Raw genomic sequence first — 18,483 nt, 5'->3', positions numbered from 1 at the left:
TGTATGTTCCTGTGAAGGATATTCAAAGTATAAGATGGGCAGTGGTGTAATGTTGCTTATATTATGATGAACTTCACTGTCACATTGACATAGTAATCCTCTTGCATGCAGAATGGATGATGTCATGGTCTTACTTAACCAAGTTTGTATAGTTTGAGTTTCAGCAGAGGACTGCATGCCGGTGGACACAATAACAGATGGAATTTGTAGTGTGAGTGGGCATGTTTGATAACAGGCAAGACATTGTATGGTCGTGACTATATTGTTAGTGGTGTTTTTCAATGCACATTCAATTATGCTTGCTGCAGAGGCAAACAGTGGACCATATCTTGGATATTCTGTAGGTGATTGTCTACTAAGAAACTCTCAGAAAAAATCATGTTGCATGTTAAACTGCTCGGCACTGGAGTCTGGGCTCAAATTCTCAAAACAACTGACTAACAGACTAGCAATAGCCGACTGATTCTTCCACATTGCATGCGAAGAAGAGCTCAGTTGAGAGTAGCTGTGATAAAGTGACATAAATGTGGCATCATATGCACATGAGTAGTCTGTGGATGACCATTGGCAACCGTGGTTGTACACGTATGGTGATGAGTCAGAAGGTGGCATTGACATTGATGGCAAAATCTCTGATTCTTCCATTTGTGAGGCTTTCCGTTTGGTTCCTTTTGACTGTGAGCTACTGTCACTAAAGTTGACATGAAATGACTTTGTGGAGATGTCATCTTCACTTTCAGGATTTGGCAAAGATACGAGAGATCCTGTTTTAAAGCCATAGTGAATTAGAGTATTTTGCTCAAGCACTTTAAATTTCTGTGTCTCATGGTATAGGTCAGCAGAAACAGGCTTGTTTAGCTGTTCCAACTTTACTAGCTCTGAGATAAATAAGCCATTTTGTGTGTGTGCTCTCGATGCAGCAATGTAGGCTGCAAAGCCGCCCTCAGTCATATTGTTGAGTACTTTAGGCAGTGTTTTGCCTTGCAACGTGTGGCTGGTGACCGCAAATGCAGGTTGTATGATGAGTTGCAGTCGGGTAACTTGGTACCTTTGTGTATCTCCATTGGCATCTCTAAGTGTAGTTGTAAACTGCCATGTTGTTGGAGCAATAGGCACATAGCCTGAAGGCAAGTCAGGCAGATGTACCTTGCTTGTAGGAAACTCAACTATAACACAATCTGCATATGTGTATCCAACAGGACAGTGTTTAATCGAGATGTGCCTAACTATGCCTTGAGCACCATTGGTGATTCCAAGTTCTGTGGAGATGTTTCGACTGCGTAGTACCACAGGCATGCCTACATATAATGAAATGAATGCTGGGAGGGCACCTTCAGAAGTAAGTGGTGTTACATTGAGCTGCAGAAGTGCATCACAAGTGGATTTCTCAGGTACCTGACCATCAATCTTATCAACCGCTATGCATATTATTAAGCTCAAACCATTGTCTGCATCACAGTTTGCCTGTGCCTTTTCAGTATTAATAACTTGTCGTAGCAGGTTGGTATTGACAATTACTGTAGGATCATCATCATCATCTTTTATTTGAAGGCCATCAAGATGGGTCGCTGACTTAACTACCCATGTATTAAATAGGTCAACATCTCTCATTGTGCATTCACGTGTTCGCAATCTGTTGACTGCATCACTATACTCAGGATCATCTTTCATACGTTGTTGCTCAGTCAACTCTATGACTGCGTTTACTTGCTTCCATGCAAGTCGACCAAGCCTCTTGCTGAGTTCATCTGATGTCTGTCTTGCATATGCTGATATAGGTGTGTATAGCGGTGTGCCACCTACTGGAGGATATTGATAAAAATCTCCCGCAAAAATTATATTAATACCTCCAAACCATACATCTGGTTTTTCTTTGGCATAACGTAATGCATGATCTATCTCAGAGAGTAACTGACAGCTAACCAGTGAGATTTCATCAATAAGTACAAACTCAGCATGCTGCCATTCATCACGCAATACTGTACGATTTTGAACACTAATTGTTACTGTATAGTCCTGTTCACTTTCGCCCAGTCGCCTGTTGCCTTTACCCTTTGTCTTTGATTGTATCTTCAAACCAAGTCCTTTGTGAATTGTTATTCCATTGATTAGGGCAGCAGCAGAGCCAGTAGGTGCAAGAAAATGAGTTTGGTATAAGCAGCCAAAGTATGTCATCAATTCTTTCAAGGCTTTGACAACATGCGTCCTGCCTGTGCCACCGGGACCGGTGAGTAACAAGTACAGTGGTTCCATTACAGTGTCTGATTTGACTACATAGTTTTGAATAAAATGTTTTGCACAAATCTGAAAGGCACATGCCTGCTTAGCATTTAAACTGTAGGATGTCTGAACAGACTGTAGAACTTTCATTGAGGACTGTTCAACTAATGCAATAGTATCACTCATATTTGAGGCTTCTGTGCATGTGGTTAATTGTTCTGGTATTGTAGGTGTCATGTAATACTCAGTGTATGCAGGAGTTTTTTCAAGAGTAAACTGAGAGCTCATGTTGCCAGCATTACGTCTTTTCTGCATTACTTGCATCTCTTGCTCATGTAGGGCTGACTTCCACTTCTGCAACTGCAAGTGGGTTATATTATATTTAACAGTGGATAGTGCAGCTATCTTGTGATAAGTGTTGTGATGGAGCCAATTGCACTGTTCGAGTAAAGAGACAAACTGCTGTATCTTAAAGTCATTGACTGCACTTCATCTATTATGTGATGTAACATCAACATCATCATCTGTGTCTGCTGTAACAGATGAGTACATAGATTTTGTCAAGTGACGTGATTCTGCTAGCAGCATCACTCGCTTGCACAACCGTTCACTGTCTCTTGCATCTTCGCATTCATACGCTGCCTCTCAGTTGTGCATCTTGGTTTTGCTGAACTCACTAAAGTCATATACACTGAAGGTATGCTGAAAGGTGTCACCGTACTCTACAAGTGGAACTGTTGGAACTGTATCACTGAATGGTTTAAAGTGTGCCAGCATAAATATTGCATACCTTTCACTATTTTCACGGCGAGGGATCAGTGTACCAATTGGACGTGGAACACGCTCCATATTAAAGTCAACATGCATTGAACTGAAGTGCTCAACAAGTACATGTGTATCTGCAAGAGGATGTTGTTCCTTTACAGAAAGATGTGGAAGTACACCTAGTCGATCATCTGATGTATGATGGTTATGCTGTGCTGTTTTAGACTCTAATGTGAAGTATCTGCAGAAGTCATAGAAGTTTAAGTAAGAAAGAGTGTCTGGTCTGTAGATGTCATTTTCAATTTGGTTCCATTCGAGTAGCTGTCCATTTTTATTCACTTTAATATTAATAGTACACTCTTCTATGTCATCAGCATCAGAATGATTATCCTCACCACTCTGACCTTCAATTTGCATAGCAAATGAATAATGCTCTTTGACATAAAGCAGTAACAAAATAGATAGCAAGGGCTTTGTAGGATGTGATGAAATACTATTGCCTCTCTTATGTATGTACCAGGCTGCTTGCTGAGAGTGGATCTGTTGTTGATGCAAGAATTGAGCCAAGCACCTATTTAGTAAGATTTTTGTACTGTAACTAGTCAATTGCAAGGATTGGTCATTGCCACTGGGTAAACTTGCTACTGCCTTTGATAACAATGATAGCATCTGATAGGTTTTTAGGTCAACCTTAGTAATATAGTCTGTAATATAAAACATTGCAGCCTTCGCAGCTATATCAAAAAGAATACATTTAATGTCATGATTATGTCTGCAAAAAACCAGAATATATGGATTGTAGTAGTTCACATTTGCATCTTTACACATCAGAATGACAGAGTTAGTGTTACGATCAAAATATGAGCTCTCAACAACCTCATGGGGAAATAAAAATCTGCATTTACCTTTATTGCCATACTTTTCACAGACTTTACGGTGTTGATGATGCTGCAAGACTTCTCCACATTTTTTAATTTCAGTAAGAAACACTGACTCCCATTCATTCAGAATATTGAGTGTCGATTCACCAACAATAGGTGGTTGTGGTGGTCGTTCAATACGAGGTTTGTATGTTGGATCAACTTGCATATCAATATTAGGCAAGTGATGAAATATAATGCTCTCTCAGTATCTGAAAAATCGGCATTTAAACTCATGACTGTCATGCAACCTCGCATGCAAATCAGAAGGATTCAGACCTCCGAGTAGCCATAATACAAAGTGACCATGCAGTGTACCATGCTCAGTACATTTAGGTGTACCATAAAATGCACGCAACTTTCCTAAGATTCCACCTTGCCTTTTGAAGCGTCTCTTAGAAAAATCCCAGCCCAAGAGGTCTTCAAATATAGTGTGTATACAAAAGTAGAAGAAATTGCATGCTGCAACTGGACCTTTGGCCAGCCACAAAGCATGTTCATATGCAGGCACAACTAGTGGAAATCGTTTGGCCAAGTCTACAGTAGTGTCACCATACATGACTTGGAAAATTGGATTATGTGCAGGCGAAGGATTTATGGTCATGTAAATGTGTGGCATGCCAAACTAACTAAAGTAGCTACATATCTCATTTCTGACCTGAATTTTTGAGGCTTGAGAACCAGGAATATGTCCACCAATAGTGTTCACATGCTTTAGCAAGTCTAATGCACCTTTTTGCTGGTCAGTCAAATCTGCATATTTACCTTCATTCTCAAGATGGTTAGAAACTGACATAAGCAAGGAGGGTGAAAGAGTGACTAATCTTCTAGCGATAGTCTGAAAGTAGGGCTTTTGTACTGCAAAGTGTGTGTGTAAGTGAGCAGAGCGACGCTGCCATATATTAAGTGCAATGAACATAAACATGTGATGATACCGAAATGCCTTGTCTGCAAGATCAAGATAGTAGTTGGCCTGAGTATCAAACTCTATTGGCTTTGGCCTACTAGGATCTTCAAACTCACCAATGCCAAATGGATATAGTGTTGGAAACATACCTGGAAACAAGTTAGGATTGTTGTATTCAGAGACAGGCAGCATACCATGATGAACTACAAGATCAGGTTGTGATGCAGTTGGATTAACTATACTTCTTATTGCCGCAGCAGTAAAGCTTCTCTCACTAAGTTTATCTCCTTCTGGATCTGACATGCCTATTTTCTCCATCATAAGTTGTGGTTCATTTGATGGAGGACAGCTTTTGGCAAATAATTCTGCAGAATGTTCTGAAAAGCCTGCCGTTTCATCTTGAAATATAAGTGTAGTATCCATTCTGTAATCTTCGACAATTCGTGAACTAAGACCTGGTAACACATCATCTTCAGGATACATATCAAGTGCAGACAGATCAAAAGTCATATGTTTATACAATTTGTTATAACTCTTAAGCTATAGTAAGAAGCTCCAAATCTTACACTTTCGCACACGATACATGTTTCCTACATACTCAGGCTTAAACTTATGTGGACCAATAAAAACAACTATAAGCATACCAGCAACATCGGCAGGTGTTCTTGGAAGCACTGATGCTGTGGAAACAACATTTAAATCATGTGCACATGTGTTTCCATGAAACACCTTTGGCTGTGCAGGGTCAGATGACTGGTAAATTCTTGTGACATGTGCAGTGCTACGGTAGATTGCACAAACCATTTCTTCAACCCAGGTTATATCATTGTATTGCTCAGGCAGACAACCACAATACAGATTATTAACTAAGCTATATTGTGGTGTAGTACGATGTTATATTGCTGTATAGCAGCTCGAACAAATTTTGATAGCTGTGACCATGCCATTATCATAAGTCAGCCCTTTCTTATCCAACATACAGCTGTCTAACCTTGAGTTCTTAAAAAGAAACTCAGAGCTATTCTGTTTAACTACGCAGTTTTCTAGAATGAAAGGATCTGTGATTTGGAATGCAGATGATACTTGCTTATTCAGCAGTAAACCATCCATCTTATATTCAGAAATATGAATCTCATGTGACTGACGAGCACATACAGCATAAATTGAAGGTGAATGCCACTGAGTATGAGTCTAATAATTGTTCAGACAGTTAAGAATCACATTGTGAGAAACAAGTTGTGGCCATGCATCAATATATGCTTTTGTCTCTGCACTGTCCTGTTCAATTTCTAACGCCTTTTCAACTCTATGCTGCTCTTTCTTTGCATCACTGTTTGTATGAGACTCCATGTTTAATTTATCAAAAATCTCAGATGGAACACTTGACTTTAGTAGCTTGAAAATCAGTTCACTACGAGGACTACATAACTCACTCTGAGATAAGAATGGTAAATGACACAAGATAGTATTCAAAAACTTTGAAGATTCAACTTTGAATAAGTACTGGGACAACTCAACAATATGCTCAACTATAACTGTACAACGTGCATGACGTTTTACCGGCAATTGGTTTGTAAACGTAATACCATAGTTATAAAGTGTTCGCATTAACACAGATGACAAACGGTGAATGAGAACACTAGCTGGAGTGACAAACCAGGGTAATTCTATACATAATTCTACAGACGGTATGACATATCCAATTAATGGATGTTCCTCAAAAAGTGGAGAGTTCGCAGAACGTATTGCTAGTGCTACAGGTTCACCATACAATTTAATATACAGAGCACTGAGCAGAGCATACCGAGATTTGAGAAGTTGATCATCACCATGCAGACACTTTGCTACATCTTTATTGGACATGATAGCAACAGATGCATGACTCAATTGAAAGTCAACAAGAAGTCTTCTGCAAATCTGAGACTTGTTATGATCTTTCTCAGGTATTAAACAGTGAGATGACACAGCTGCAGACTGCAGAGTATGAAGACTTAACCTTTGGAGTGTACGGAAATACTGTTTATTGGACAAATAGAACCATGAGGGATTGAAATCTGCCATGGCTAAAGTCAATCGCTTATGCTACTTCAGTCCGAAAATTTAAATGTGTTTGAACACAAATTCTTAGTGTACTTGAACACAAACACTTAGTGTGCTTGAAGACAAATACTTAATGTGCTTGAACACAAAATGTTTAATGTGCTTGAACACAAAATGTTTAATGTGCTTAGACACGAACTCAATTAAAACAGCACAGTGAAACTGTGAACACAGTATCACAAATAGCAACTGCATCATGCAAATTAAACTGTAAGTATCCATTTGAACAAGTCAACAAGCATAGACGCACCTATTTTGCAGCTACACTCGTCCGAAACAGTCGCAAAAAACGCGAAAACTATGTCTTCAAGAGAGCAGGTCCGCGTAGATTCTACATGGTTTAGTGGTAAATCAGTAGATTAGTAATAATACGAGAAGAAGAATACACTCACATGCAAAACAGAATGATGTCATATAGCGACTCGTCGAGGAGCGACACTGAGGTGTAACATCGTCCAGCAGCACCAACATTGTCGAGAAATTGAGTGCGCACGTGATGTTTGTGAGCACCATCCTACGTGAATAGACCTGCACTGGAACACCGTCAGCAGGTCGAGCACAAGGGCGGAACGTTCGCGAGTGCGATCTTACATAAATAGACCTGCGCTCGAACAGTGTCGACAGGTCCAGTGCAACAGCGACGTTCGCGACCGGAACCCTAGATGGAGTCAAGACTCAAAATTGTAAGTGTTATTACTCAACTTATTTACTGATGTTGTTTTTGCGCAACTTCATTCACAGAGGCGTCTGCTGTTTCCCCTTGCCAAAGCCCTCCTCCAGTTCCTGGAGTCGGGGACGTACTCAACTCCCGGGCCTCTTAGACCATAAAGATCGGCAAAAATGGTCATTTGTATGCTATAACTTGGACATGCATGTACAACTACATGCTCAGAAATTCTCACTCGACAATGCATCACTGCTGCAATGGTAGGCTCGAACCTCGTGAGAGGCGAAGATTTTGAGAGAAATGTTGAATACGATGTTGGCAGCTTCTCGCCTGACTGTGACACGAGCTGCAGTGGCTCATGATGTTATGCTTACTAACTGTATTATCAAGCCATTACTGGTGCAGTACTCTCTCTTAATCAGCCATTACTGGCATGGTACTCATTACTAGTATATAACTGGTAGGTAGACAATCTGTATCAACAGTCTCAACCTGGTTTATTCAATACACAGACTTACTGTAAAGTCTTTGGATACAACTTCTCTTTGCCTTGACACAGTGAGTATCAACTGAGTGTTGCCTTTAAATGAGTTCATTTTTAATTTAGTGATACATCTCAACAGAACATAAGGTTGAGACTACAGACTATTGTTTGACCTGTTGAAGTGTGAGGCCAAACCACCGAATTGAACTGCCAGTTGACCTTGGCTGAGAACACCTAGCAGGGCGAGTTACCCGGGATGCAGAAAGGTCTAAACAAATCTAAAAGGTGAATATTTGTGGAGTGAAAGAATTTCTGGACCTATCAGCAAATATTTGCTGGACTAAAGGTCATTCAATTGCTATACAGGCAAATTGACCTGACACACCTGCTCTTCCTGTCTTACAAGAGAGAGAAACTGCCTGAACTTTTACAGGTTTTGAACCTATTCAAGCAGAACCATTGCATTCTTCACCAAGCTCAGCATTATCACAGATTCCTTTTGGAAGGACCATTATTGAAATGTCATTGGAGCCAGTAGAACTGGATTTTTGCCGTCCCAAGAATTTCACTGGAGATACATCTAAAACCAAAACCTTCATGAGAGATGTTCAAATGTACCTGGAAATCAACGAGGAGGTCTACAATGATGATTTCTCTAGGATTGTATTTGCAATGTCCTTCTTGACTGAAGGAACTGCTGCTCTCTGGATAGAGACTTGGTATAATAATCATACCAATATGACCACCATGAAGTTGGAGTTGGGCACTTTCGAGGACTGGAAAAAGGATTTTAAAGAAGCCTTTCAGAACTATAATCTCCAGGGGATGGCCACAAAGGAACTCAAGGAACTGCAACAGAATGAGGAAAAGAAATGGCACATCAAAAGGACGCTCTGCTTTAGCTGCCACAAGAAAGGGCATCTCTCTCGCAATTGCCCAAACAAGAAGTGGGCCTCAACTTCATCAGCAAAACCGGGAATTTTCTCCAAAGAGATTATAAAGGTGTAATTCCATGTAACTTGCACAATTTTTTCACCAAGAAATACATTGCATTGTAATCCTGAGTCAGATTGCAGAGTTGCCAACTGGCATAATCAGTTATAAACTCTGGAAACATTTTACAGGTTATGAAGCTCATATAACTTCCTACAAAATTTATTACGCACTACATTCAGACTGTCCTAAACAGACCGAAACTGATTCATTTAGATCGGTTTGATAATTCTCAAAAGTGGGAGTATTTCATATTAATTATGTCAACATATTATTATTACTGCAGCGACGTACAAAGTGCTCTACATTAGAGCTAGTTGGGCCTACTCACAAACTCCAAAACCCGTGTGCCGCCATAACGTCCACTTACCACAGTAACAACGCCTGCGTGCCACCATAACAAACAAGTAGTTAGGCCTACTTACCGCGCCAACACTCGTGTACCGCCATAACAACCAACGCTAGAAATCAACATACACTACACATCTGCCCAGAGGCATAAAACAGTAGAAATTGAAATAGAACGCACTATGCGAGTCGCTCCAACCACGAGAGCCCGATCAAGCACACGCAATAAGGAACCTGATAAACCTGCATCAGGAAAACCCAACTTTTCCTTAAAAGGGCACTTAAATAACTTAAATGGACTTATGATCCTTATTTAAGGACATAAGGACAAAAAGGGCCTAAGGCATATTCCCTGAGTGTCTGAAATTCGACTTATTTGAACACTTATGGCCTTAAATAAGGGTTCTCAGACCCAAAAGTCTAAATAAGTCCGTAAGAGAAAGTGGGGTTTTTCTGATGTGTGCAATAGTGTTAGCTGCGAGTAACAACACTCACCTGGCGGGCATCTGGCAGAGGCTGCGAATTTATACATGAGTGAGGGTGGTGAGAATTGTCAGCGGATGGTAGTCGCGATGCATCGAGATTAGCCTCAGACTTGCCTCCGAGTTGCCTCGAAACGGCTTCGGATCTTTTCGCTGTGAGGGCCTGGACGAGAGCCTTGCCTCAATGCTCGCATTTGGTGCGGTATTCGGGGGCCTGAAAACTAAAATGCGATGCAAGAGCCAACTCGGAGCGAGTTCTGCAGAGAGCGCTAGTAGACGCCCAATAGACGCTCCTTACAACATTATATTTAGTGTCTAGAAGTTCTTCTTATTAGCGCAGCTCGTATGAATTCCTCCGAGTGAGTGATTTGGGGAAGAGATATTATTAGTGGGACCTGCAAGAGGTCCCTCCTTATATACTACACCAGTAGACTAGTCCAGAACATACTACATAGTTCTCGTAGCTACTGTATCCTTCGATGCTGAATAAGATATCGGGAAATATCGCCCGACTACCTGGATGCTCCGGATTGACTAATAAGGTCATCCCGAAGCCTCCAACACTCCTCCTCAAGCCGGAAGCATCCCAAGTTCCAATGTGAACTTTTGGTGCTTAGGCTTGGGTAGGGCCTTAGTAAATACATCTGCTACCATCTCATCTGTAGGACAGTAGCACAATTGAATAATACCATTTTCCACCTTTTCGCGCACGAAATGATTCTGCACGTCAAAGTGCTTTGACCGCGCGTGATACTGCGGGTCGCGTGCTATCGCGATCGCTGCCTGGTTATCACAATAAATTTCTGTGGGTTCTTCTTGTGCAAACCCGAGTTCTGCCAGTAAGTTTCGCAGCCATATTGCTTGACGTGTCGCGTGCGCGAGTGCTGTATACTCGGCTTCTGTCGAGGATGTTGCCGTTGTTGTTTGTTTCTTCGAACTCCATGCTACGGCTCCACCTCCCAAGTAAAAGACATGACCCGAGACTGATTTTCGGTCATGATCTGATGCATAATCCGTGTCCGTATATCCTCCTATTATATTTCCGTTCGGCGCGTCCGAATCGCGTCGCGTGTACGTGATGTGCAAGTCACGTGTTCCTGCAAGGTACCGTAGAACGCGTTTTGCCGCTGTCCAATGGACAGGTCGTGGGCACGCTGTATATTTGCTCAGCGTCTGCACAGCGTAGGAAATATCTGGCCTTGTTCCCACTGCTGCGTACATCAGCGATCCCACCATCGACGCGTAACCTCCCGCTAAACGGTCGTCTGCCTCCTCGTTCTCGTCCTCTGCCGTGAACGCCACATTCGGATCGAGCGGCATCCCTACAGCGTTGGCGTTCTCAAGCTGGTATCGCTTGAGAATGCTCTCGATGTAGTGCTGTTGCGAGATTTGAATTTTTCCCGCTTCCCTATCTCGCTCGATTTCAATCCCAACAATTTTCTGCGGCTCACCAAGGTCCGTGACTTCGAAGAGGTCCTGCAGGTCACGCTTGAGCTCCTCCATGAGCTTCGGAGAGTTGGTGAATAACAGTAAGTCATCCACCCATACCGTGATAATCTGAACTTCTCCTTCCTTTCGCTCCCACAGGTATACACATGGATCTGCCTCCAGCCGCTTGTACCCGAGCTCCGTCAGCTCGCGATGCAGCTTGCGGTTCCATTCGCGCCCGGACTGCTTTAGTCCGTAGAGCGTCTTGCGGAGTCGACAAATGCGTCCACTTCCGTCATCGAAGCCTTCCGGCTGTCGCATGTAGATCTCCTCCTGGAGGTCTCCATTCAGGTAAGCTCCCTTAACATCCATCTGGCCTATTTCCCAGTTATTAACTACTGCTAATGCTAGGATGGCCCTGATGGACTCAAGACGAACTACAGGGGCAAAGGTTTCAAGGAAATCCATCCCTGGGATCTGTGAGTACCCCTGTGCCACCAATCTGGCTTTGTACTTGACAACCTGACCCTCCTTGTTGGTTTTCCTCTGGAAGACCCACTTGCAGCCCACAGCATTTCGATCTTTTGGTAAGTCTTGTAGCTCCCAAGTCCCCATGCCCTGCAACTGATCATATTCCGCTTTTACAGCCTTTTCCCATTCTGGCCATTCCGGAGAGGCTTGGGCCTCCGCGAGGCTTCGTGGCTCATCTCCCGCACTCGCCGTTCTGTCGCCCGATGCCAGTGCTGTCGCATACAGCGCCTGCGCGATCTCTTCAAATTCTTCGGGCATCACGGCGACTTTCGCACTCTCACCAGGTGCGTTCTCTTTCGGCACTCCCGGCGGCTCGCGCGACTTCGTGGGCTGCGCGCGGGGGTTATTCATCCTTCGATAGTCGTGGTCCTGCGTAGCGCGGGTCGTACGACGAAGAGGGATCTTCGGGGGTGCAGGCAAGAATGTTGGTCGCTCTCGCATGCTCTCCTGTATCTCGGGAGGTAAGTCTTCCTCTGTAATGTAGTTTCCATCGTGTTTCTTGTTAGACTGATCAGCTTTGACAGGTACTGATGCTGGTTTTGATGCAGATGTGGGAGGCTGCTGCTTGACAGCTCCCCCTGACTCCCCCTCGAGCGGCAGCCTGTCACTGTCATCAAGCTGATGTACAGGAACATTGCTTGCTGGGTTCAGGGCATCCGCGAATACAAAATTTCGCGAGACTCGGATCGAGCGCGCACCCACATCGTAGTAGCGCACAGCCTTCGGGCCATCAGCAAAACCTACAAAGGTGTGTTTCTTCGACTTTGGCTCGAGTTTCGAGAGATTCTGGCCTTCCGTCAGAATCCAGACATCTGACCCAAATTCTCGTAGGTGCGCGACATTGGGCTTCTTGCCCGTCCACGCCTCTTCCGGAGTTTTCCCGCACAGTGCTTTCGTCGGCGCTCGATTTCGCAGGTATGCTGCATATGCAACAGCTTCCGCCCAGAGGAAGTTTGGAAGCTTCCTCGCAATCAACATTGCGCGAGCAAGCTCCAATAGCGTGCGATTAAATCGCTCAGCTACACCATTCTGCGAAGGTGAGTATGGTGCTGTTGTTTGCAGCTCAATTCCTTTCTCACGGCACCACCCTTTCAGGTTTTTATTGATGTACTCGGACCCATTGTCAACACGCACGATCTTCGGCAGGTGCCCGAAGCGTCGTTCAATAAAGGTGAGGTATTCTTTCAATTTTTCAAAAGCCTCACTTTTATGTTTCATGAACAGGACTTGGCACCTCTGCGTGCAGTCGTCCGTGAACGATATGTAGTAATGCGATCCGGCGATCGATACTACACGTGCGGGGCCCCAGACGTCACTATGCGTCAACTCGCCTGGCATCTGGGAGCGGTCCTCCACCTCCTTCGGGTATGCACGACGCGCCTGCTTAGCTTGTACGCAGGCTTCGCACTGTGTCAGTGGCATCGAGTTTTCATCAACGGTGAGTCCCTCCACCAAGTTTTCCTTGTAGAGCTTCTCTAACCCTGTGAATCCCAGGTGTCCATATCTCCGGTGCCACGACTCCCACGAGTCGCTATCGTCGCGCGCAATGTTCGCGCGCTCTTCACTCGGCATAGCAGCCTTGGCCCGCATGTTGAGCAAGTACAATCGGCCGACTTTTCGGCCTTGCGCGATGATGTGGCCGCTGCTTTCTCGCAGCATTATTCCTCCGGCACCGCCATCAAAGTGTCCACCCGCTTCATCCAGGCGGCTCAGTGACACCAAATTATTTGTCGCTTTCGGTGCGTACAGGACATCTTTCAAGCAAAAAGTACATGTGTTGCCTCTGATCCTGCTATTGACTTCCACAGTGCCACGCCCGAGAGCGCGCACACTCTGGTCTCCGATCCCGGCAATCGAAGAGGCCTCAAGCGGCACATAGTCTGTCATCGTGTCACGAAGATTCGTAACATGTGATGTCGTTCCAGAGTCAGCTAGCCAGTCATAACGCGAGAACTGACTACTAAATTGTTGCCCGGCACAGGTCGCCTCGTCTGTGCGGAACGCGACATCTCGCAGCACGTCATTTGTTGACTGTGCCTGGTTCGTGTGCGCCTGCGCACGGCCTTCTTTTTTACTTCGCGGTCCCTGACCCGCCTTGCCGCCGCCTTTCGACCAACACTCATGTTGAGTGTGTCCACGCTTGTGGCAATTCCAGCACTCCGCGTCGGACTTCCTGTCCGTTCCGCCCTGTGCGGTATTCTTCGGCTGGGTCCACCGCCCGCATGCTGCCAGCGCAGACTCGTCGGCACCGCCTTTCTCTCGCCGGCGCCGGTATTCTTCGAGCAAGATGGCTATCAATTCATGCGATGTCGGCAACTTGTCCTTCTGGCTTGTTGCACCCAGGTACGCAGATGTGAACTGGTCCCAAGACTCCGGTAACGATGTGATCAGGATCGTTCGAAATTCGTCATCCGACACCTTGCTACCCATCATGTGTAGCTGCTCCTGTGTCCGGCGGAGCTCCGTGATATGCGCTGCGATATCGCTGCCTTCCGTGGCAACTGTGCGATAGAATTTCCTTCGGTACGCCATTATCCCCAGTTGTCCACTCGCCTCCTTTACTAACTTCAATTGGTTCCACATCTCCGCAGCCGTTGTAGCGTCCGCAATGTGTATCATCTGCGAGTCGCTCAACAGCAGCTCGATAACGGTCTGGGCTTTTTGATCACCCTCAACCCATTTCGTGATCACCGCCGTTTCTCCTGCCGTTGGTGTTGTTGCATTTGCCGGCTTCGGCTTCTCCGATGTTCCATCGACATATTTCAAGACACCGCGCTCCCTCAAGATCGCCATAGTACGGCGCTTCCATGGGAGCCAGTTGTCATCGCGAAGTTGCTCGATTCGGAACAAGGACGACAGGCTGTCACGAGATTCGGTAGTACTCGACATTGTAACTACCGATAGTCAGAGTGTGTAACAAGTAAGTAGAAGCTGGTAAAGTATAAGCTATAAGCTAGCGGGGCTCATAACCTATTAGCGCAGCTCGTATGAATTCCTCCGAGTGAGTGATTTGGGGAAGAGATATTATTAGTGGGACCTGCAAGAGGTCCCTCCTTATATACTACACCAGTAGACTAGTCCAGAACATACTACATAGTTCTCGTAGCTACTGTATCCTTCGATGCTGAATAAGATATCGGGGAATATCGCCCGACTACCTGGATGCTCCGGATTGACTAATAAGGTCATCCCGAAGCCTCCAACACTTCTGACTGTGTAACCTGGTGAGCAACGTTTGACTCGGGTTACATTGCTCGACAACTCTTTGCCGACATGTATTTTTGTTATAACTTGTGTATCAATTTCTATTCTATGTAATCTTCTTTATAGACCTCTACTACCTTTACTTTGATTACAAATTGGTTTAAACATCACTAGTCCTGTGTAACTTACACAACGCTTGCTACCCCGATGTAACTGGTGTAACCTTACATAAAAATTTCCCGCTTTTGCTGATGTTCTATCATCAATTAGAGGTAAAGGTCAAACCAACCCAAGAGACATAAACTCAAGGAGATAATTGATGAAGAAACTGAGAAAAGGAGAAAGGTTTGTCAGGCTTAATTTGAAGACATCAAATTTGCAATTCTGAAAGAGCTCCAGATATGCATTCAGGAATGAACAAGAGGAACTTTTGAAAAAGGCTTGAAATTTTTGATTTTGGAGCAGGCAGGTGATAATGATTGTCATTCCACCCTTTGCTAGGACCACCCCAGATGTAATAGTATGATTTTACCGTATAAAACTTCCTTGTCGTACATGCAGTATTGACGAAGAGATGCTCGTAGAGGTAATGGTAAGCAAGTATCACCGATATTATAAATATCCAGGGGCGGAAAAAAATGAGTGCAATGGTGCGAGTGAGAGGCGGATACCGAGAGCAATGGCCACTAGCCTCTGCGAGCGCAGACAGGCCTATTCCGAGAAACACCTGCATGGATAGGTAACGGTCTACAAGTGTAGTAGGTGTACACGCTCCTCGAAGAAAGGACCGAATGGAAGAAAAACATCCATCATGGCATCCACACCCCAACCATGGAACTTCCGAGTCGAAGCTGTATCTCTGTCCGACTCCAGATAATGTGAGCCCGGATCCCTGGTGAAGATATTGAGGGTGTTTTTCCGATGTAATACTCGACGCTCAGCAGGGAAGAGCCTCGCCTGAGGGGCCTGCGCATTGCGCTAGACGTCCCCACCAGCGACCCCACCAGCGCTCGTGTCCTCTACCCCGCATAGTGGCGGGGCCTCGGGTGCCTTCGCCGCGGGGATCGACCTCCTCACCGCAACCGGAAGAGATACGTCCAAAACACACAGTAGCACTCACCAGTCGGGTCGATATTCATGGCCCGTGGACGGCGGAAGCGCGATCACGCCCGAGGAGCACCTCATCCTCGTATTCTGCTCCCCTAAGGCTCGCTCGCCGCCGGCGCGCAGGCGGCCGCGGCAAAACACCCTGACGAGACGTGATGCGGATCCGCCGGATACGCTCAGGCTCAAGGCACTCGCGCGCAAGAACGACGCCGAATGCATCCCGCACGGCCGTCTTGGGCGATATTCCCGCATCGTTCCCCGAAAGCATTCTCCTTCTCGCAGTACGAGCACGCCAAACCCACCCGGGATCCTACTCAAATCAGTCCAACCATCATCATCATCAACGCAGAGCGCACAACAATAAGATACACGACCCCCAAGCAGGGGGCAAAATCACCAAGCGTGAAGTGTGAATAAAACCAAGCACGCCCCGCCCCGCATCGCCATCTACGCAGAAACCTCATACCCCGCCGAATACAGCAGGGTCGCAAACTGCCGCAGGCACCAAGTCAGCACCCTGCCCCGGGGACAAACACAAAGGACGGAGGACGGGGACGCACCTGCACCTTCGCGATGCTCTTGATCTGGATAAAGTCGTAGCCCTGGCGTTCGCTCAGGTCGCCTGCGCGGGGTCTCTATCAGCATCCACCGCGCAACAGGTAAGTCGGCAGGTGGGCTTACCGCTGTTGTGGTACATCGGGTCCGCGATCGGGCCTGCGCGTTCGAAGACCTGTGTACCAGGGAAGCCCAGCTCATAGAAGCTCTGCGAAAGCATATTTCAGACGCATATAGGCACCACAATGGGATAGGCAACGCACCTGGTGATCGCTGCAGCACGCCTGCACACAGGAATATCGATCAGAAGACATAAAAAATACACGATGGGTAGGGGAGCTCACGGATGAGTAGCCAACGGTGATCTCGGGGGAGTACCACACCGCGAGGACCTTCAAGAGCTCAGCGAGCTCAGGCGTACCAATCTTTTCGGGCAAGCCCAGCTGCGCAGGCTCGCCCGAGACGTGATACCCCAGCATGTCCGCCTGCACGACCAGCGTAAGGTTCGCGCCCGCGTCATGCAGCTCGCGCGCATACGCCCGGGAGCCGTACAGCCCCTGCTCCTCGCCCGCAAACGCGACGAGCTGCACGTTCTTCCGGAACGACACGCGCTTCCGCCCGATCGTGCGCGCGATGCCTAGCAGTGACGTCGTGCCGGAGCCGTCGTCGTCCCCGCCCGGCGCGCGCGTGCTCCCGAACGAGCCGCGGCTGTCGTAGTGCGCACTCAGCAGGATCGTCTCCGTCGTGTCCTCCGTCGCGGAGAACGTGCTGCGGGCGCGTCAGCGCCAGTGATACCGCAGCAGGCAGGATGGGTGCAGTACGCACCAGACGACGTTCGGCGCAAAGCCGCGGAGGAACGGCTTCAGCTCGCAGGTCGCTCCGGTGCTCTCGAACTGCGTCTTCAACCACGCTGCTGCTTCCAGCGCGCCGCGCGAGAACGAGTGGCGGGAGACGATGTCGGATGTGGGGTCCTCGCCGGTGAGGTAGCGCACGTCTTTGACCATCTGCGGGATGGAGAGATCGTTCACGAGAGAGGCAACGACGGGGTCGAACCTGGCCGACGCGAGGATGTCCTTTATGCGCTTCACGGCATCCTGCCTGACGGAAGCGAAGGGGATGGGCGCAGCAGGGATGGGTATGGCTTTCCAGAAACGCGGAAGACGCGTGTCGAGCGTGAGTGCACGCTCGGGATCGAGGGAGAGGAGTGCGGAGGAGATTGTGCGAGCCAAAACCCGTGCTTGGCCAGTGTGGGCTGCTATCACTTGCTGCCCGCTGGTGTCTGCCTGCGGGCCAGTAAGTTCAACTAAGAATGCATCGAGCTCGTCTGCGGCTGAGGCAGGGCGAATGGCATTATCTACGGCCTTCTCCTCGAGCCAAATGAGACCCTGCGCGCTCGCACTCTCGAGGGGAACAATGGAGCCCGCCGTGAGAAGGTCGGCCGACTGCGCGAGACAGGCATCGTCAGTAATAAAGAGGCTCTGCTGGGAGTGGATTCCGTAGAAGTTGCGGGCGAGGCACGAGGAAGAGAGGGAAAGGTCGTACGGAGTGACGAGGAGTAGGGCGAGCGGGGCTGCAGCAGGCACGAACACCATCCTGATGTTCGTTGGGAGCAGGACGACGCTGCGGCTGCGTCGCCCGCGCGCTTACGGATTAGGCACCGATGGCACCATATCGGGCAAGTCTACACACCACCCGAATTGGCCTTGAACTCTAGCCTGGGCCATTTAGTTGAATGCTTACTCTAGTCTTACCGTACTATAGTCTAGTATGAC

General features: G+C 46.8%; 2 protein-coding genes across 2 annotated transcripts; both read right to left on the bottom strand.

Annotated features, from left to right (window-relative positions):
- Positions 1 to 10,456: 10,456 nt before the first annotated feature.
- SCP_1002700 (hypothetical protein) lies at positions 10,457 to 14,734 on the bottom strand (the record flags this gene model as incomplete). The annotated part of the gene is made up of 1 exon (XM_027762136.1): positions 10,457 to 14,734. The coding sequence occupies one exon, from the start codon at positions 14,732 to 14,734 to the stop codon at positions 10,457 to 10,459; it is 4,278 nt and encodes a 1,425-aa protein (XP_027617937.1).
- A 1,869-nt stretch (positions 14,735 to 16,603) lies between these two features.
- Positions 16,604 to 18,303, bottom strand: SCP_1002690 (Zn-dependent exopeptidase; the record flags this gene model as incomplete). The annotated part of the gene is made up of 6 exons (XM_027762135.1): positions 16,604 to 16,648; positions 16,717 to 16,778; positions 16,838 to 16,919; positions 16,975 to 16,995; positions 17,056 to 17,479; positions 17,537 to 18,303. 6 exons carry the CDS (start codon positions 18,301 to 18,303, stop codon positions 16,604 to 16,606), a joined length of 1,401 nt encoding a protein of 466 aa, XP_027617936.1.
- Positions 18,304 to 18,483: the final 180 nt, after the last annotated feature.

This window comes from Sparassis crispa (assembly GCF_003851025.1).
Source record: "Sparassis crispa DNA, contig_000009F, whole genome shotgun sequence".
Classification (NCBI taxonomy): Eukaryota; Fungi; Basidiomycota; class Agaricomycetes; order Polyporales; family Sparassidaceae; genus Sparassis; species Sparassis crispa.
The sequence above is the reverse complement of the archived record's forward strand: the minus strand, read 5'-3'. Positions and strand labels throughout refer to the sequence as shown.